Source organism: Colossoma macropomum, unplaced genomic scaffold (genome assembly GCF_904425465.1).
Source record: "Colossoma macropomum unplaced genomic scaffold, Colossoma_macropomum, whole genome shotgun sequence".
Classification (NCBI taxonomy): domain Eukaryota; kingdom Metazoa; phylum Chordata; class Actinopteri; order Characiformes; family Serrasalmidae; genus Colossoma; species Colossoma macropomum.
Genome location: NW_023494791.1, coordinates 21,870,402 through 21,892,687, shown reverse-complemented (window position 1 = coordinate 21,892,687; position 22,286 = coordinate 21,870,402). Strand labels below are relative to the sequence as shown.

The 22,286-nt window shown below is 38.0% G+C and overlaps 1 protein-coding gene across 2 annotated transcripts in view; it reads left to right on the top strand.

Annotated features, from left to right (window-relative positions):
* pgbd5 (piggyBac transposable element derived 5) overlaps nucleotides 1-22,286 on the top strand; it is a 38,186-nt gene that overhangs the window by 11,002 nt on the left and 4,898 nt on the right. For both annotated transcript variants that reach the window (XR_005007431.1, XM_036574407.1), the window contains exons 2-6: nucleotides 4,507-4,937; nucleotides 12,789-12,923; nucleotides 16,524-16,701; nucleotides 19,398-19,595; nucleotides 21,900-22,005. Coding sequence is in view for 1 of the 2 variants with exons in the window: in XM_036574407.1 (XP_036430300.1) it covers nucleotides 4,507-4,937; nucleotides 12,789-12,923; nucleotides 16,524-16,701; nucleotides 19,398-19,595; nucleotides 21,900-22,005 (1,048 nt within the window). In the remaining variant the exon portion in view is untranslated. The remainder of the gene's footprint in view (nucleotides 1-4,506; nucleotides 4,938-12,788; nucleotides 12,924-16,523; nucleotides 16,702-19,397; nucleotides 19,596-21,899; nucleotides 22,006-22,286) is intronic.

Here is a 22,286-nt window from a genome sequence, read left to right as displayed (position 1 = left end):
GGCGGGGGCCGGAGCGCAACTGACTTTACAAAATACTGCAACGCAATGTGCATGTAATTACACTAGAGAGGTCTCCAAACCTCCAGATGCATTATTGGTGGGATGCTGATAAATCTGTGGAACCTCAACATACGAAGATTTTGTGAGATTTTATGAGCTGAAAGATGTATATCGATAGGTCCCTGTTATGTTGCGCATGTTTAAAAGTGTGTGATAATGCTGAGCGTAAACAGGTAGCACACTGCTGGATCTAAGTATCATTTTCTGGTTTTACACTGCAGCTTAACATCCTCTGTTCTTTAGAATACATTAATCTGAGCTTGAGCTACTTCCCCAACTGGGCAGCCTATTTGTTTCATGTTCGCCTGAGCTCCTTTTATCACCTCTGATTGACAGAACGGCCATTAGTCGCATTAGATAAAAGAGAAGGAGCAGACAGATGAGTGTGTTTTGATGTGCTTTCTGTGTGATGGCTGCTCCTGGACTGCATATACTCATTAGCTGATAAGACTTGCAGCGCACAGCACTGATGTACGCTCATTATTTGCTGCTTGAGTGACCTCTATTAGCCACTGGTTTGACAAGGGTCTTTACAAGTTCAGCCGGGCTTGAAGCTCTTGGTAAATGTAATGCAGCAGTGTTGACCTCATGACCTTTATATCACAGGCAACAGCTATGATGTAGTGGGGATCTATAATAACACCTGCAATTACACCGGAGATGTTTTTTTTTGTACAAATGAGAATGTTTATTTGTTTGTTTCCAGTAACTTTAACATATTAATGATTACCCAGGTTTATTTTGAATAAAACATCATTTGTGATGATATTCGTGACACTGCTATGTTGGGGATAATGCCAAACCCCACACATTGTATCCCCTTGTTGTGTTGTCGGCACTCATCTGCACTGAAACCTTTCAGAAGTTTAAACCACCTTTGTGTTATTTAAGTCTGAAACTTATGACCTTTTTGTGAGGGATAACTTTTGCACATGGCACATTTTATACTTTATTTTTTCCAATAGGTTACATTCAGCAAGCAAACAGTAGTTGTGCATTAAAATGTGCAGAAGTGTGTTCTCTGTAAAAGATGTGTTCACTTATTTTCATGTGTAATTTGACCAGAGGAGCGCAGACCTTTGCATATGACTATATATAGTCATAGAAATGCAGTCATTGTATTTGCTATTCAAAATGACCAGTAAACGTACATGTGGTGGGTGATATGGCAAAAAAATCATATCACAGTATTTAAAGATATTTTCAAAATAAACAATACATATCATGATATTTTGCCACACAGACATGGTGTATTAGGAGAGCCACATTGAGAAACAGGTTCATTTATTTCATGATTTCATGAACCTGAAATCATGATTTCATGATTGGTTCATTTAAAAGAACTATTTGTGAAAAGACACTTACAGTAGTTAGTATTGTTAGTGTAAATGCTGTTTGTCTTTGGTCTTCCAATCACCTTTATTTATCATATTGCCTTGTTTTATGACTGTCCCTATTCGAAGAATGACGACACAAAATCACTTGACAATCATGAAGGAAATAAGTGCTGTTTTTGACATTCACTGGTTTGTTATTGCAAACAGTTTCAACCATTTAATAACAGGTGTGGCAGAGCTGTGAGTCAGAAGGCTGTGCATCTCTTCTGCATTAGTCAGAGAATAATGACATCGTTTACTTCCCTATATACAGTCCTAATACAACAGACTAGGGTGTCCACGCCCTCTCAGCCTCATTGGGAATGCGTAGGGACTGATGCTCGGCCCTGAAATCGGCCGCTACAGGCAAATCAAGCAAGCTGTGTTTGTCAAAAAGGACTTTATAACACAAGATACTGACCTGAACACTGATATTGCAAAAGGCTACAATATGTCAATGAGCCCTTTAAGCAGTCACAAGATTTTTATATATATAAGATGTTTAAATCAGATGCACAATATGATTTTGCATTTCTGTGGGTGTTTTGATGAATCATGATCCTATTTGATCGATCCAACAACTATTTTTGATGAAGGTAATGCCCGCGAATCTTTAACCTTGTGACATCAAGTGTTGAGCATTGTGCATATCGCACTATATAGCAATATCAATGCAATATGATCTCTCGTCTAAGCCATGCAGATAAGTGGGCTAGATGTCTGGATAGCACTGCTAACCCAAAGTTTGTTTACCATGGTTCCACACAGTCCCATAGTTCGTTATCTCTTCATCGCCATGACAGAACCTACATGCATCATTAGAAGACTCTACATCTAGTACCGTAGCTCTGATAAGGGATTTCAGTTACGTTCCATCTGTGGTACAAACATGAAATGCTGGTAAAAATGGCCTCCTTGAATCAGAATTGTAAGTGTTTTTTTTACAGCAAAACTGGCAGTAACTCAGTGAACATGTTTTAAACAGATATCTTCGTGTTTTGAGACTAGTCTCCTCCAATTAGGGTGCTACAGTAGTCTCTAGAGTGAGCTTTTCCAGTTTAAAGACTAAGACCCCCTCTGGGGTTGTAGGACGTTTTCAAAAAACTACAACTGCTTCGGGGCTGTTTTTAAATATCTAAAATCAGAAAGCTAACATTACTGCTAGGAAGGTCTTATTGCAGCCGTATAACTGTGGTAACTGTGGTAACATCATCGTTATGAAGGAGAGAACGGATTTCTCAAATGACAGAAATGACTTGTCCGATGAGGAGGACAACAAGTTAAAAGCTAATGTTAGCAAAGCTACCTGGCTACATACCTTAACTCAGTTTGGCTTCTTTTCTCTGATTAAAAAGGTATAAAGCATTTTTTGAATTTTTGAAAAAAGGCATTTGTCTCTTTGTCCAGTAAAGATAGAATTGCTGTCCTCTTTATGATTTTGTTTGATGACAATGTTAAGAGCTATGCTAATGCTAACTTGGTTGCATTTATTAGCCTGTAGATTAGCGGCTAGGCTAGCAGTCAGGATTCGTTGACACCACAGGAATTCCTAATAATTGTATGATGTTTTTGTACAGGGCATGCTGGGTACTGCAAAGAGAGAATGGTAATGAATGAAACTAATATGAAATGGTGAATTCTGTCAGATGATAAACAATATTAAACTCTAGTTTTAGACTGGATTGCCCATTTAGGAAGACACTGGGCATCAGCTCATTAGATGCAGAGCAGTTGACCTCTGCTGTTGTTTTTCGGTGCAGAGAATTTGCTGCAGTGATAGAACAGGTGAACTGGCTGTAGAGAAGCTAGTTGCCTAGTTGCAGTGAAGGATCATAACATAAAGCTTGTCGAGCTTTGTTGAGTAGAGAGGCTCTGACATTGTTTTTCCCAACCAGGAGCACTCAGAGCACACAAACTCAAGTGCCTGTTGATTCTGAGTACCAGTACAGATAGCATACTTTGTGCTTTAATGAATAGACTGGACATGTGACTTTTGCTAGGAGCCCATGTAGAGCTGTTCCATTACAGAGATTTTGGAGTTGACTCTGATGTCGATTCCAAGTAATTTGAATTGATCTACACAATAATACATGAAATAATTTTCTCAGTTCTTGTTATTAATGCTCAAAGCAAAACATGGAGATCTGACAACAAAAAAGGACAATATTAAGTACGTAATACACTATTATGATTAATGGCATGAATGGCATCATGCACTGCCAACTCAGTTGTTCTTCAGGGATACACAATGTGAGTATTTTTAATTCTAGTTAGCTAACGCTAGCTAAATGAACTTAGCTGAATATTGGGGATTAGCTGAACACACCCTGTTTTTCCTCTCTTAACTTCGGGCAGGTAGGTATTTCAGCACTGGTGAAACTGATTGTGAGGCATGTTTTTGTTACAAATTGAACATTTTACTTCTTCCACTTTGTCCAAAGCAAAATACAGCCAGTCTGTTGATGCATTTGTTGTGGAAGGATGCATTTTTCATACTGGCTGTCTAGACAGTGACAGCATAATGTATCACAGTCCGTGTGCATGGGGGTGTTGTCATTGACTTAAATGTCTCTGTGTGGATTAGAGTCCAAAACCTTTAAGTTGATTGTAGATTCCCAAATGAATGGAATCAGAGAGTTGACTCTTTTTGGGATTGACTCCCAGGCACATGTCATACACAAGTGCATTGCACTGTTGTCATCATGTACCACTGCCAGTTGATCAAGTCACTTTTAAATAAAAGCAAAGTGTAATTTCCAGCTAGGAGCAAAAAGTACATGCCTGAATAAGGAAAGGTTGAAGGGATGGTTCAGCACTAAAGTCAAATATGCATGTTTTTTCCTATTACACCCAAATGTAGTTAGTCATCAAAGACGTGGAGTTTGCTTCTTTAGTTTTGCACTGGAGCTGTGAAGCTAATGTTAAATTTCAGTTTCTCTGAGCTGTTGCTTTAAGGGATACAGTTTAATTCCTCTACTTCAAATCTTAGTTCACAATGGTGTACAGTACACTGTAGACTTGTTTTTGTACCAGCACGCACTGACTCAGCTCTGTTAATTTCCTAAAACAGGTCCTACCCAGAAAATGCCGGCCACTGCCACAGCCATGGACTTCTTCCAGCTGTTTGTACCAGACAATGTGATCCAGAATATGGTGACTCAGACCAACATGTACGCCAAGAAATACCAAGAACGCTTTGGCAGCGACGAGGGTTGGACCAATGTGACTCCGGCCGAGATGAAGGCTTTCCTGGGCTTTGTCATCTCCACCAGTGTGCACCGCTGTGAATCTGTCTTGAGCATCTGGAGCAGCGGTTTCTTCAGCAACCGCAGCATAGCGCTCAAGATGAGCCAGGCACGCTTCGAGAAGATCCTCAAATACTTCCATATTGTGGCCTTCCGTTCAAGCCAAGGTGGCAACCAGGGTCTTTACAAGATCCAGCCCTTCCTAGACTCACTGCAGCAGAGCTTCAGCTGCACCTTCCGGCCCTCGCAAACACAGGTATGTAGTGCACACGTGGGTTCTGGGGTTAATATTGAATGTTGGGCTCCTATTACTTACTATTGTCATGAAACTTTGAGTTGTTCGGATGATTGTCTCTGAGGCAGATGCAGGTTGGTAAATGGGTTAGGGTGGCAAAATACCAAATTGTGATTACATTACAAGATACTGCAGTTGCAGTATTCCTTGCAATTTATCCAAAACACATTTGAGGAGTGGATAACAATGGGCCTGCGGTATTTTTGACCAAAATGCTTATATTCGTTGGATCACTTGAATGTCTTGCACTAAGATGCTCATGGCTTCTCATCTGAATCATCTGTGATTGGTCAGGATGCTCAAAGCACACAATTGAAATGAGTAATTTGTGAGAAACTTCAGCCTCTTGCATTGTTGTGAAAGCCATTGTTAGGATGATGATTAAAGGGAAACAACACCAATTTTTGTGAATTTCTGCAAAACTTATTCATTATGATGTAAACAAGGTCATTCAGAGTTGTTTGATGTGAAATACTCTGTTCTAGAGACACTTCCAGAGTCAGAATTGTTCACAAAGGTGGTGATAGGAATCAGACATCTGAAGCATTTAATGCCTCTAAAAGCTACATCACAGAAATTATTACATAAAACATATCTGAATATACTGCATAATGTCACTGTCTTATGTTAGTTAAAATAAGGTGTTAGCCTAAAACATATTTTTAAAAATAGACAAAGAACAAAGAGGTAATGAACGACATTGTAAGGCACAGTAGGACATTTAAGAACACATAATTTTTGATTTGTCCCTAATTTAACATTCACAATATTATACATAAACACATGTAGGTTCACTGGTTGTTTTGGATAGTAAGTAAAATGACTATATTTGCATTGTAGACATAGTGACCACTGGTTTCTCTCACCACCACTGTAAAGAAATCTAGGTAAGTTTTTCTATAACGCATCATTTCATGTCAAATGGTTTGAAATTAGTTGTTTTATATAGCAGCCGTCCAAACCACTGTGATGCTTTTCTAGTCTGTCCTCTGCTGTTCACATGATCTCATCTGTTGTTATGTGGCCACTTTAGAAACTTCCTTCAGCAGCAGGCGTCGTCTTAATGAGGCTGTTTTTCTCAACATTAAAGCAGTACACTGAGGAAAAGAAAACTAAAGTAAACACCCTGTTGATTCCGATGGATTTTGTTTCGATGAACCAAACAACAAGCAGAACATGTTAACAGCTGTTAACAAACCTCAGACCATTCTAATGTGTAATTCACTTTTCTTTTTCCATATAACAAGTTAAGCAGTAGCTTGACAGAAGCCAGCTTACGACATTACCCAGGGACTCCCACCAAATCTTGGCTGTATTAAATCATCAGAAACTAGGACAAGCGAGGCGGCTACATGTTTCTGTGCCAGCAGGAAGTGGGTTGGGGATTTAAGTCGAAACTTTGGCCCTCCAGCTGTAATTAGAAGCGCTTGCAGACTTGCCACATGTCAGACGTTCTGGTTCATCACTCAGAGTTTTAGAGACCAGAAGGAGGGTCAAATTATCTGTCTCTAAACCTACAGAGGTTATTCACAAGGCTATTATAAGAAGTGACTAGACTCACCTTATATGAGGGCCCATATCCTACATTTGTCTTGCATTTTATTTATATGGTTTTATGTAGCAAAACAGTCTCAAAACAGCCTCTCTCTGTCCCTTAAACAGGCTGTTTTTTACTGTGCCTTTAACACTAATATAAATTTAATGAACTCTGTTCTGATTGGCTGCCCTTTATTATGCCTCATTACAAAAAATCATGGAAACAGTGAATTCTGCTTGGATTTGAGAGTTTAAGGTATGTTTTGAAACTTGAAACAATGAGTGCATACAACTTAAAATATGGGCCCTTTAAGTGTATTTTAACTCTGCAATGTTAAAGTTATTGTATTCAGCATATCGCTGTTGTTGGAAGAAAATCTCATATCTCCATTTTTGTTTTGTTTCAGTTTTTGGCATAATTTGAAAATGCCTGTTGCCCTTTACATTCTGTGCAAACTTTATGATGAATGGACCAAAAGAAATGACCCAAAATTACTTGGAAAAAAGTCTGGCTCCATTGACTTACATTAAAAGTAAAGTAGGTTTTTTCCTTCTCCTGTAAAGTTACCGTTTTGGAGATACAAAGGTTTTCTTCCGACAACAGCGATATGCTTGTAGGAATCTGAACTGAAAGGAGCAGTTCAGCCCAGAATGCAAACATTGCTAACAGAGAAATGAAGGTGAATATCTAGCAGTAAGGATTATGCAAATGACTTGATAATTGCTAATTGAAAGTCCATTTCATTGTTAGCTATGTTGACATGCTTGGTTGATGGATTCCTTTAACCCTCATGTTATCTTTAAATTTACTAACATCTTTTATCCTTAAAACAAGTGTGTGAAATATTGATATTTCTTATGTTTTATGCAGTTAAACAGCCTGTGGTCAAACTGACCCCAAAGAACACCAATGTGTACAAAATGTGTACAGGACATTCAAAACATATCATCATGTTAATGTTATGTTTACCCCATTGTGCCCATTAAATTAGGAAAAGTCATTAAATATGAAGCAAAAAATTGTCAATTATTTATTTGGAGACGTTAAACATTGATTGGGGTCAACTGACCCCCAAGACCCCAAAGATAATAGGAGGCTTAATAATTAGCAGTTCATCCACAAGGTTTCCACAGGTCAAAATTGTTTATCCTATTGGACTGCTGAGAGTATGTGGTCAGTGACAGGATTTGGTCCAAGCCTGTCTCTCCACGACGGTCAGAAATTTCCACACAGCGTGTACATTTTCTGTCAAAGATCAAAGGACACTATGAGTACGACTACGACCATGAAGGAGTGAGTGAGTGAGTGAGTGAGTGAGAGAGCGACAGAAAGAGAGAGGAGTATTCAGTCCTCTACATGGTTGGAAAGATGGCCTATTTGTCAGAGCTGAGATTTGGAAATGTTACTGAAACTCTAGCTCAGAGCCTCATGGGTGAGTTATGCTGTTTTACAATTGAGGAGCTTACAGGCTTCCTGTGACATTTTTATGATTTCCTTTGACAGACCTCTTTGTAAATGACCAGATTTTAGCTCAAAATAAACTCGCTGTAATAATTCTCTGTCAGAAATACTCAGTGTTGATATCACTCTTGAATATAATCATGTATTACCTTATATAATCAGTTAGGGGTGGGTGAAATGGCAGAAATATTGTATCATGATACTTAAAGGACTTTTCAATATGTTGACACACAGACACATTACACTAATAGTGCCTTGTTTAAAAATAGCAATAAAAAAGTATATAATACTGATTTATTAAATATCTTAGATATTATATCTCACATACTGTACTGCACAAAATCCAGTTAATCAGGGAAAAATATGCTCTCTTTTTAAGCAGTCTTCCTCTTGGTCGGTACGAAATGCACAATATGCTCATATTATCACATCTACAATAAAATATTGTCATATTGTCCACCTCTATAATGATTGTTTACCTGCTCTGGATAGCTATCATGGAACATAATAACACCTTCAGTAAAGAATGAAAGGAAAAATTCTGTTAAGGAAATAAAGGAATACTTTATTATCTCTCTACTCTTTTATAATCTCTAACTCTAGTCCTCAGGGCCCTCATATGGTCCACATTTTTGCTCTATCCCTCTGTGTTTGGAATTAAGCAACAATATAGACCAGCCTGGGGCCCTGAGGACGGTATAAGAGCCACTGCTTTAAAGGGCCCATATCATGGAAAACTGAATTTCCCTTGCTTTTTTTTTTTAAAATAGAGGAGTTAAAGGAAATAAAGAAGTAATAAATAAACACTGGTAAAATTCTAAATTCACTCCACAGTCCATGCAGTCCATATATGGAAACTAAACTGCAAAAACATCCCATTTTGTATTCATTGTTTCTAAGATATTCACATTGTTTGTAACATATTCACATATTCATCATAAACACCTATTCAGCCTACAGCAGTTTAGCCACGCCCATTCACCCTGAAGTCCTAAGGAGTGTTTCAGCTCTGAGTGCTTTTTGCATGAGACACAATACAGAGCAGCCAATCAGAGCAAAGATCATTTACAGATATCAGTCTTAAATTAATGTCTTAATTCTGACAATTTTTCCGTACACAAAACTGCACAAATGTTATAAATGGAAAAAATAAAATACAAGAAAAATGTAGGATATAGGTCCTATATCTGAATGTCAGCACTGGTGTTTTTTAATATGCTGCTTTGTAACTCGGATGTCTCCTGTAAAGAAAGCAACCTTGTGCTTGATTTGATGCTTATGAGATGCAGAATGATAATGCATTCTGTTTCTGAATAATAAATAACCTCCCTGACCTGCCACAGTGAATGCAGTACTGCCAACTCTGCCAATTCCATTTGCACTTCCCATGAATCCACCCCCCACCCCACCCGGACCCGCCAGCCACGTCCTGTCCCAGCTCTCAGATACAGAAACGGCTTCTCTTCCTGAGAGCTTAAACTCCGTCCCCGCCTTTATCCAGAAATGAGGCGATCTTTAGATTACGGGCTAATGCTGAACTGGCAGAGAACAGGAAGCTGAAGAATGTGGGCAAGAATTAATGTGGCATCAAAAGAGCAGGACATGATGAAGATGAACTGCTTTTTTGTAGGCTGGAGGAGGAGAAAGCCACAGCAGTGTAACTGAAAGTGAACGTTTAAGTGTTAAAACAAGCACGAGTGACAAACTTTCCCTAGAATTCTTAATTTCAGGCCTTTTTGTCATAAATGGATAAGATGTGTACATTTACTGAACTGCCTATTCATAGATACAAACAAATAGCCAGATATAGAGTGGAAATCATGGACACACTGAAGCAATTTCTGTCACACTGTATTACTCAGTGTTACTCAGTCTGGATAAGAAACACATTCTGTCTTCCCAAACTACGTTCCAGTATTGCTCTCTGTCCAGGCAGTGTGGCAGAGTGGAAATCAAGACTGACGAGCTAAGTGTCTCTGTGGAGGAATCTGTGGAAGAATAACAGTAAACCAGAAATTACACTAATAAGGATCAGATAGAGTAATGTATTGATTATTTTGATGGTTAGTTGAGTAATCAGAGTGAATCACACTAAACAACAACAAAGCATACATAACCTTTCAAAAAGTTCAAAATACTAAATAAAATAAACTAGGAATCTTTAAAAACACTTCATTAAAAGTCATCCGTTTATCACAATGAATTGAGAAGGTAAATTATACTTTATTTTAGTTTGAATTGATTAATCATGGCAGCCCTAATGAAGATAAACAGTGATAAATTCAGATAACTATTTGTTTTAAAGATGAACTGCTATGTTTTTTCTGGGCTCATGCCAATATCCAAAATTTTTCATGTACATACACTAGCTTTCAACATTTAAAATCTTACTTACCATATTAATTATTTTTCTAATTTTATATACAATAACAACTCAAACACTGATGTAAATATTACAGATAATTTGTCAAAAGATATTTGTAGATGATGTATTCAATAGATCAAGTATTCTGTTAACAAAAAGTGAGTGAAATGATAAATAATAATATGCTGTAATTCTTTACATTCATTTTTGGCATGTTATCTTGAGATTTGATCTCTACTTTTGAAATATGATGAAGTATAGATATTATTTTTATTTAAACTTATTATTTATAATTTAAACAGTTTATAGTTTAAACTGTTTATTTAAACAGTTATCAATGTTATACAACTTCGTTGTTTTAAATCAATTAGAAATCTGTTCACATTCTGGACACAAATAAAATTTTCTTATTGTTATTTACAACCTCCTGGTGTGCTAATACTAATCATAAAGCTGTAGAGGACAGCATATCAGGACTAACATATTAGAGCCATTTTATACACTTGTCTGGTACCAAATTGCTTTTTATATTTGAAAGCATTGATTCCAAACGTTTGAATAGTGACTCCAAACTTTTGAATGCTATTGTATCTGTTGATGCCAGTATGTTTTCATTTACAAATGTAGTAATTGGGATGAGATCCACATGAATTAGCATTACGGAGAGATGTAACATATTGTTGGTGTCAAAAACATATCTTCAAAATGGTAACTTTATAGAAGAAGACAAAAAAGTTCTTAGCTTTTGATGAAAATACATGTAATGGGATTTTATTCCAAGTAATTTTGGAGCATTTCTGTTGGCCCATTCTTTATGAGATTTTCACACAATGTAAGGGACAGCTGCTGTGTTTAAATGATGTAGAAAAATAAAAACAAAAAAAGTGGAGATGCATGTTGTCTTTTCTGGACAATGACAGTTTGTTTATGAATCCGGTGATACAAATAAAATGCAGATATTTTAGCAAGCAGGTCAGCATTGCCTAAACAATCTGCTCTTCTGGACCGCAATAAATACATTCATCAAATATTGGTTTGAAAGACCACTTGAATCTAAACATCTGTCCAGTGCCGATAACATATTTTTAACAATAATCTGCCACTGCCAATAATTCCGATATCATAATGCATCCTCTGTGGATTTTTTTGTTTATTCCTTTTTAATTAGAAAGAATCGTCAACCATACTTTGTGAGCAGTACCAACATTGCTTGGTGCTTTTTTTTGTGCCAGACAAGAAATATGTGCTTTTTTATAGCTGTTTTTCTTTTCTTGATCTTCAAATTTTAACACCAGAGTGAAGAAATTAAGGTAATGATTTGAAAGCAGCTCCCTCACCTCAGAGCTCAGCCTTCTGGCCCAGCTACTCCTACTGAAAATGCCCCTGTGAGACCATGTAATTTGCTGTAAAAGAGCAGATGTGTGGATAATTAGGCTCTTCTTGAAACCGTGGGTTGTTCTTTTGTTGTCAGTGCCAGAGGGCTTGCGTTTTAACTTCTTCTTTACATAGACGTTCTGGTTGAACAGCTGTGAAACGAAAGAGTCACATTAGCTTGGTGTTCAGGGCTTCACATTATCCATCCATCACTGGTGTGTTTTAGGGTCCCCAGTGTGGTGCAGTTGAGAGACAGCACCTCAGTGGCTGGTCTGTCATGAGTAAATGAAACACCATCTGCTCTCTTGGTTTTCCCAGTTCCATGGCAACATCGCCTTGGCAACACGCGCTACGCCAACTAGATCCCAGTGAATTTCCGTAGTCAGTCCTGATCCGACGACTGGCAGGGAGCCACTGCTCAGTACAACTTCACTCACGAGCAGCTGTCGGGGATCAGTGAGTCAGCACTGAAACACTGTTGACTTGGGTACCACTGTATATGACACACTGGCCCAGACATGCAGTAGTACTTATACTGTGAAAATGTAAATATTAGGAAATGGACATCAAAAGGTGTTTTAGTTGTTCTCTTGGGTACAACAAAAATTTAAGTGATAAATAATATACTGTAATGGTTTGAACAGTATTTTTTGGTATCATGATAAATTGTATGATGGTATGTTTTTCTGAGCATATCATTGATTCTATCAGTATCTCGAGAGCACTGACCAACTCAGTGTTTCATTAGATAGAGCATAATTAATCCTGTTTAACTGGATTTAGTGCAGTACAGTGTAGAACAGTCAATAGTCAATAACAATATTGTATCATGAATTTTTGATTTGTATTTTTAAATGTTCCTTCTTTTGTCTGCTCCAACTTATCAAATATCAGAAAAGCAGAGTATCATGATACCGGTCATGTATCAAATGTTTCTTAATCTTGATGGTATATAGTTTTCTCAGTCATTTTAGAATCATCCACAGTTCTGTTCATTAAACCATTGACTGTTGAATGGCAGTGTGTGTCCCACTGATTACACTGTGCTCATTCTGACCATCTTGTTTTCCCTCAGGTCCTCCACGAGCCCCTGATCGATGAGGACCCCGTCTTCATCACCACATGTACAGAGAGGGAACTGCGGAAGAGGAAAAAGAGGAAGTTCAGCCTGTGGGTGCGACAGTGCAGCTCCACTGGCTTTATCTGTCAGGTAACCACAATCACATTCTTACAGCCATCACACACACATTCTTGATGTGTCACAAACAGCAGTGTGTGAAACCAGAAAATCCAAATGGCACAGCATATGCCTGTAGATTAAGGCACTTCTGTCCTTCCATGTGTTTGTGATGATCCTGTGGGGGTCCTGACTATGGACAACGTTTAAATTAGAATTCAAATTCAGAACCATTGGCCAACTGTGCTTGCACACAAAGGAATTAGACCTCCGCATTTAACCCATCCGTGCAGTGAAACACCTGCGTACATGCACACTAGTGAACACACACTAGGGGGCAGTGAGCACACCTGCCCGGAGTGGTGGGTAGCCCTATCCATGGCGCCCAGGGAGCAGCTGGGGGTTAGGTGCCTTGCTCAAGGACACATCTCAGTCAACTATAGAGTAAATGTAAAACCTATATTTTGCAAATAACCCATATTTATCAAAGTATAAACAATGTCCTACCTTAGTGAAGTGCAAGATGACGCCCTCCAGGCACAGCATCAAATGCACTGATTGTTTTTTCCACATCAGTGTCCCGTTCAGTATTCATCACTGCACTGTCAGACAGTCTCTTCTGACTCACAATGTTTCTCATATAAGTTTTCAGTTGACGCAAGTTCCTTTTGCATGATGCGCTGCTCATTGGAACTGTCAGGAGCAATTTGCAGAGGTTACCGATGTTTACTAGGCTATCACCTAGATCTGACTCTTTAAAAAGTGCTAATCGTTGATCGAAGCTGATTTCCTCTGATTGCGTAGTGTTGACGAAGGACAGCTCTTTACTCATCTCCTCTTTGAGAAATCCATAGCAATGACAAACAAATGCCAGCTCCACTTCAGTGTGTGTTCTATAGCTGAGAATGTTGTTCAGTGCGATTAGGCTTTCCACGTCCTTTTCCTGAAACTGAGCACGGATTACTTGAACAGTTTTGTCCAGTAGACCAAAATACAATTCCTTGTAGTAAAACCGTAACAGAGCATCTGATCCGGTCACTGTCACTTTGCCGGACCTCCTTCATGGATGCTGTGGGCCTCGGTAGTTGTTTTGAGGGCACAAGTCAACCGCATGCCTACAGAGTTTTTGAAAGTCACTATCTGTTTCCATTGCTAGCAGAGTAGAGACAGTGCTACTAGCTAGGCTCTTGACCACGGCATAATTTACACTTAGTGACTGCAGTGCTTTTGATAGTACATTGCATAGCATTAAAATACTCATCAAATCAGAATGCAGGCTGCCCCCTAGTGTGGAAATTCAGTCTCTGTACATAGTAGGTAGTTTTGGCAAATTTCAATATTCCATAATTAAAGTGTGCAGAGCAACAGATGGACTTCAGTTTGTAATTGTAGAACTACAAAGTGGACCTATATGATAAAGTAGACAATGAGTGTAGAAACAAGTAGGTGGCTGATTGGTCTATACTGTCACTGTTGGAACAAAACCCTTTTTTAAACATTATTATAAGATACAAGGTTTTGTTCCGGCAGCAACAATATATTTCATGCTTCCTTGAAATTTTTTACTGTGGCTCAAATCCACCAAACAGACTGCTTGTCCACTTGGCAGTTGTAGCTGAGAGTCCCTTGGTCTCTGTCATTCTCCAAAAGCTCTTTTAGAGGATTGTTCAGTGAATTGAAACCATCAGCACCACAGACATTTGCCAGATTTCTGGCAAACTGATGCAAGAACATTTTATTTAACCAAGACAAGGGTGCTTTTGCAGTCATAGTTGCTATGTTGTCCTGGATCTCCTCCTCACTTCAGCCATTTACTAATAGTGCCAGTTCACTGCCAACAGATCAGCACTTGGCAGTCAGTCAAGTTTAAATGTGGACATTTAATCATTTTGGAAGCAGAAAGAGAAGAGAACAACTCTAGACTAATGTATTATGTACATAATGTTAAAATGAAAGGGCACAACAGCAAGCAGCAGCGTGATAGAGCTATAGTATCAGTGTGGACCGTATGGAGTAACAGTGTATGTCATATGACATAAGGCTGAACGAATGAGTGTAATGAGGCAGTCGAGGTATGGCTTTGGAGAGAGATGTATCTGGGTTTTACACTAAGGCCCAGTGTTGGCAAGGGCTTGCCTCAATAACACAAGCTGTCCATTCTGAGTAATGCTCTCTGCCCTGAAGCTTACTCAGGCCATTCATCCAGAGCTCAACCAAACAACTGGCAGGAGAGAAGTGCCTTAATCTACACAAATATGATTATATGCTGTACCATTTGGATCTTTTCTACTGTGTTTTGAAACGCTGCCACTGCTGTGTTGTTTTTACCCTGATTGTTGTCTTTAGGTAGCATGGTCTGATTGTTAATCTTGACTTTTAATAATTATGACTTTTACTAATATAACTAGACTACTATTTTGATAACTTGTACTCATTTACTTTATTATTATTATTAATTATGTGAAGCAGAAGTGAATAAAATGCTAAATAATATACTGGGATTCCTTTACATTCATTTTTATCATGTTATCTTGAGATTTGATCTCCACTTTTGAAATATGACAAAGTATAGATTTTTAGACTTTTATTTTAACCTCTCAATGTTATACAGCTTTCTCAGTCATTTTCAAAATCATCTGCAGCTCTATTCTGAGCTGGACACACCTAACCTTTCTTTGTTTCTATTTACAACTTGCTAGTGTCCTAGTAATCATCATAAATCCTGAAGAGGCACCAGACTAACATATTAGTGTAATTTTATACACCTTGTCTGCAACAAAATTAGTTTTATATTGTTAAAAACATCAATTCCAAACCTTTGAACAGTAACTCCAAACTTTTAAATGCTGATACATCCAAATTCATTTCAGTATTGTGAGTATTCAGATAAGGCATATATGGTTTGGAATTTTAAAACAAAGAAAGAAGTTGTGTATTATCTTGCGATATTGTAAGATTATATGTGGCATCGAACCAAAGAAACCAAAGAAAACACAAGCAGCTGATATTGCATCTCATGTTAGGGGAAGTGTGCATTTGTTTATGCATAATAAGTCAATATACTTGGAGGGGCCTATGAGCGGGAAACACTGATTTGGGTTACGACAAGATGTAAGAAAACCTTAGAATTTATTCTTTATTTATGATTTGTTGCTGCCCTGTGATATTTTAATCATTTATTCCTGTTCTGGAAAACTGCTTTTAATATGTTATTCCATATCAGATAGGCCTGCGTTTTAAAACAGAACTGTAAAAGTTAAAAATGTAGCCCCATTTTAATCTTTCCCATTAGTCACAGTTGTTTTTATTGTCTCTTTCCGTATTTGAAGTTTGATTGACTATAAAATAACTTAATAAATTGGGCAGTTTTTCTGGCCAAGTATTTACTGGCTAAAAGAAAATCCAAGCCCTTTAATATAATGATCTGAGTCTAGTGGAGAAAAGGACTGCTGTTGTTTGTCTGGGGAACAGGCCAAGACTGGCTTGTCCCAGTTAGTTTCAGGTGAATGATGTCTAGATTTTTATGTCTTGATTAATTGACCAGACCAGGATATGGCACATTTTTACCATGACATATATAAGAAACAAGTCCCAGTGAACTAAGCCTGAGCATATAATGCCTCCTCTCTGCAGATCTATGTCCATCTGAAAGAAGCCCCTGGTCCAGATGGTCTGGACACCCTGAAGAAGCCACAGCTCCACAGCCTGGTGGCTAAGCAGCTCTGTCAGAACCTGGCTGGCCGCAGTGCCATCATCTTCACTGGCCCCAGCATCACGAGCCTCAACCTGTTCCAGGAGTTTGAGAAGCAGGGTGAGCACTCAAGCACTTCATGTCACTATCACTTTATCTCTTCCTTCCTTCTCCGAGTCATGGTTTGCATTGCACAATGCAGCCTAATAAAGTGTCAAAATCCATTGGAACGTATTGCAGGGGATGAGAAAAACAATCGATTCTTAGATGCTTGGTGATTCTCTCTTGAAAAATTCTGCATCGATTCATAAAACTTCACAATCAGATTATGCTCTGCGTTTCCCTACTCTGATAAAATAAACTCATGCGCAGCCAGAGGCTTTGTAAAGTTGAGTACCTTGGCACCGGCTTGGAGGAGGAAAATATGCTGGCTATCACTATTGCAAGTATGTTTGCCATCACAATAATAAATTAAAAAATGAATTAAAAGGCCTGAAACCATAGTAAACATTTCCTATGTAAGAAAGCTTTTTAATAACTAACTCAGGTGATGATAAATGACTAACAGGCTAATCCAGTAATATTCAGAGATAGGCTTTAGTACTTACTGAAAAGTTAACTCTAAAGCTGCAAAATACATTGTAAAAACCATGCCGGGGTTTCCCAGAGTGTGACATTCAGTCTGAGGAAAATTCAGCATTTTCCATTTATCTGAAGTGTTCTGGTGATTCAGATAGGTTGTAAAATTCTGAAAATATAATACTTCATGGTATTCAACAGGCATCAATAACTGAATTCCAGAGCTCTGCTATAACAACAGACAATGGCTAGTTTTTTGATAAATAAAATACACAGACAGGGCTTTACCCATTTACATGAGCACATGTGTGACGTTGGACGTTTCTCTAATTGGAGGTGCTGTTAGCCTACAGATTGTATTTTTGTGCATCATTTGAAGAGAAGAAACACCCACAAAACAAAGGCTGAATTACTTTTCAAAAATGTATTAGTCAGTATTATATTATTTAATTATGCGATTGTCGTTAAAGATTTTCATAAAACAATTAATGTAAAAAATTACTATAAAGGAATATATATACTACTACTACTAATAATACTAATAATAATAATAATGATAATAATAATAATAATAATAATAATAATAATATATTTTGGTCTTGTCTTCAGTGTGGTAACATTGGCAAGTTCGGTTTTGAATGTTTTTAGATGCACTGAAAAAAAAATGAATACATTAATTTTACTTTATTCAAATATATACATCAGTTCTACATGAATAAAATATATTACATCACCACAGTTATTTCCAAAAGGATGTGTTCACATTTCTTAGGCTTTATGTAATATTCAGACTGTAATTCATTCAGTCTCATTTTGAGAGTTCTTTCTCTCTCTCTCTCTCTCTCTCTCTCTCTCTCTTTCTTTCTCTCTCTCTCTCTTTCTCTCTCTCTCTCTCTCTCTCTCTTTCTTTCTCTCTCTCTCTCTCTCTCTCTCTTTCTCTCTCTCTCTCTCTCCTTGTTTCACTCTAATCTCCTCTCCAGCTGATGTTCCACCACCCCTGCAGTTTTTAATTAGCCACAACAAGACAAGCAAGTTACAAATGGAGAGAGTCAACTGTTGACCTAGTCAAAAGTTGACCTTGACTTTTCAGTAGAGGAGTATGTCATCATATATTAGTTCTATCATTTCGGTATATACAGTACCTTCTGGTAATTAGAGCAACATGGAAGAACAAGGGCACAGTGAACTGTAAGCACTACTGTGTTCATGTCAGCAAGGTTAAATGGCAGTTTAGCCTTCTTTTAGATTCTTTACCTCAAGGCAAACAGCTCTCCTATTAAACAAACTCGTTTGATGAACATCAGAATCAGGCTGGATCTGGTGAGGAGGCTGGAAGTGAGAAATAATCAGATCTTTACTGGCCTCAGTGTAGCGGTCAGTGTTGTGTCTAACATGACTATATGGAGAGCAGCTGTTTAAATACACAACACAGACCAGCTCAGACGTCCCTTTGTGTAGAACTGAACAGTAAAACTGTTCTGTAATTAAATCTGATTTTATTGGTTGAGTTTGTGTCAGTGTTTCATGCATATTAAACAGGCCAAACAAGTATGGAAGCAAGCAGTGATATTTAAAGTTTTGAAAATGTTGTGCAGTTAAGGCAGTTTTTCAGAATACATGATGTACTCCTACTATGATGTACAGTACTGTGTAGAAGTCAGTCTACTCTTCATTTACTTTATGGCCAGTCAAAATGGTTATTTTTCAACATCTGTAAAAAAGAAGAAAACATATTTAACAGAAGATTTCACTAATTTCTAAGAAACTTTTTTCAATTTTTCAATATTTAGTGTGTCCACTCTTTATCTTTATTACTGACTTGATATCAGTTTTTCAAAGAACTCTGCAGGGATATATATTTTCCACACCTGCAAGGTTCAGTCTTAGAAATTGGTTGCATTTTGTGCTTTTCACAATTCAAGTAACCCCAAACACATTCAGTGATGATGAGGTCTGGACTCTAGAGTGGCCAGTCCATTGTTCTGAGAGTATCAGGTGGTCCACCAGGTCTTGTGGGTGTTAATCATTAATCATTAATCATTTCTTAAACTTAAACAGTTTTGGAAACACCTGCTTTTTCAATTTATTTTGGTTCCTGGATTATCTCACATCTCCTCAGAAACATCAGAAAAATGAATAACTTGGAGAAAAACACAGTCAGTTATTTGTAGACTATGCTGCAGACTACATTTACAGTAGTCAAATGCTGTAAGTCTTCCTTTCGCTGTCTTGTTCAGAGATCTATTGCTGTGGGCTGCTGAGCACCAGGAAGAGTGACTGTACAGGTCTGCCTCCGTCCATGCTGCGCAATCCTGAGGCCCCCCAGCAGCGGGGCCAGTACCGCACCAAGATGAAGGGCAACATGTCTCTCATCAGCTGGTACAACAAGGGCAACTTCCGGTTCCTCACCAATGCGTACCCCCCTACCAAGCAAGGTATGAACCAAGCAGCTTCATCTCAGTAGCCTGTGTATTTCATTTAGGAGACATCAGGTGGATTCTACTGCACTTAAGTCTTTCAAATAGACTTTTTTTAAGTGCTGCGAGTACATCATCAAAAATGTCCATTTCAGCTGAAGAGCAATGGAATAGGATGTGACATGGACAGTTATCACATGTAAGCCCTTAACCAAAACACATTTGCTAGCTTCCTCTCAGGAAGTGGAGCTAAGTGGTTTTTATGCTGATGTGAGTGGATTAAGTTTATGTCGAGCAAGTTGATGGATTATAAGACGCAAAGCTTCATCACATTATGTTCTCTGCCATGCTTTTCACTTTTCTTTCAGTTGATGCGCTGATCCAGTCTGACAGCAGCTTGACAGGAGATGTGTCAATTTGCTGGCACTAGAGTTTTTTTGAGTGAGACCGCAGGGCTTCTGAAAATCCAGAAGTATTTTTCTCTGTATTCTATGTGTCTTTGGCCTGATTGGAAGGACACAGTCATTTGCTTGTTAATGCAATAGAACTTCTCCAAATTTCAGGCATTCTAATGTTAATCTTGTTCATCTGAATTCTGAATTACTCTTATGATATAACAAGTCTTGACATTATTCCAGGAGAGGTAATTATGTAATTTTATTTAGACTAAAGCAGTCTTTTCATGAAGACTATATAGAGTGATATCTGTACAGGGAATTGTTATTCTCTGATTTGAGCAGCTATGAAGCACTTAAATAGTTATATGGAATTCGCAGAATTTGCAAAAGCTGCTGGATGGAGCTAAAATGCAGCTGAGAGATTAAAGTTTGTAGATGGACTTACGTGGCAGATACTGGATTGACAGCCACTAAGAAATGATGGAATCGGTTTTCTATAAATATCCTACACATCTAGTGCAAAATAAAGGTGAAAATGGGATCAGGTTGGATTTTTTAATCTAATATCCTGAAACTGTAAGATGGCTTTCACCCCATTTGATTAATTCTACTCATATTACAAAAATAAAATGTAACCTGAACACTTTTGCTAATAATGAAAAACTGGGACATGTACATGTTTAAACACGACAGATGAAAGTTGCTGTTCAGCAGATACTAAAACCACTTTGCTAAGCTCAAAGACACTGAAACTCCAACTCCACTAACTCCAGTAGAGTTCTGTTTGCCATTGGTGGGCAACTAAGTGGTTACAATGAACTGGTCAGTGGCCTATTTTTGCACATTTATTAATTCATTAATTCATTAATTTGCAAATTTTTGAAGTCTAATCCTTTTTTTTAAAATCTAAATCCCACATAAGAGTATCTGCAAAATGGATAAATCATTGCTGTCACACAAAAACCTTGTCTGTCCGTTTTTGTCATTTTTCTTTTGTTTGCATTATTTGAACAGTCTAGTTACGCTTTACATTGTGCTGAAATTTTATGATGAATGGAGCAACAGAACTGGTCCAGAAAAACGTGGATAAAATCCTAATACATTAACTTTCATTACAAGTTAAGAAAATTTTTCTCTTCTCCTATAAAATTACCATTTTGGAGATACATGGTTTTGTTCCACAGTGATGAAGTGTAAAAAAAGGACAACAGGCTTTAAGACTGCTGCTATTGCTGTTTTGTCAGAAACGACATAAAAAGTCTAGTTAAGAATATTTAACAACTCGATGCTATTTGAGGCAAATGTGTAATGATTTAGGCATATGATAGCTTCATTAGCCTCGTAGCAGTGCTAAACATGAATAAGGAGACAGCTTTGGACGTCAAACGTGTCTTGGCCTGACTACATTTGGGGTGAGGAAGGAAGATTTTATAAATTAGATTTTTCATTGAACTATCACTTTAACCAAAGCAGACTAAGTTGCTGCGTAGGAGCAACCGCTGTCACCACATTCTCCCCAGTCTCACTGCACTCTGTATGGTGCCCTGTTTTATTCCAGTCTGCATGCATCATTGCTGTTTGTGACGAGAGTGTATATCAGTGTAATATACAGGAAGCTCCTTAATGCGACAGATGGGAGCTCCTTTTAGCCGGAGAGCATCATAGGCCTGTTAATGGTTTACATCTGATAGCAAAGAGCTCTCAGTCGTTCTAGCAGCGTTAGTTTATTAGTAATCACTGGTTTCATTTTGCCAAACTGCAATCAAAGTGTTGCTGAAGCTTTGTTGTATTTACTCAGTAACACACCAGGCCCTTTTACTCAAAGAGTCTGCTTAATAGAAGAAAGATCTGTGTCTTGTTGGCCGCATGTCAGATGTAAATCCTGTGTATGTAGGCCATGCTAACACTTCTGCTCTGGTTCTAGGGGTGATTATCAAGAGGAAAAGTGGAGAAATTCCATGTCCCCTAGCTGTGGAAGCCTTTGCAGCGCACCTGAGCTACATCTGCAAATATGATGACAAATACAGCAAGTAAGCAGGGTTTATTACGTCTGTTCTTTATGCTCTGCCAAATAACATCGTCCAAAATCATTGGTACCTTTGCTAAGACGTGTTTGTTGTTTATCTTGATGTTATACTGAAAAAGTAATCAATTCTTTGCATTTATTTAATTTCCTGTCAAAATGGCCACAAGTTCAACTTATTCATTTTCAGTAGACATTTCTGGGGCGGTTAAAGAGTAACTACACCCCACTATTTTCAGCCCTGGGTCAACTTTGAAAAATGCTCAAACACGGGAGGGGGAGGGGCAC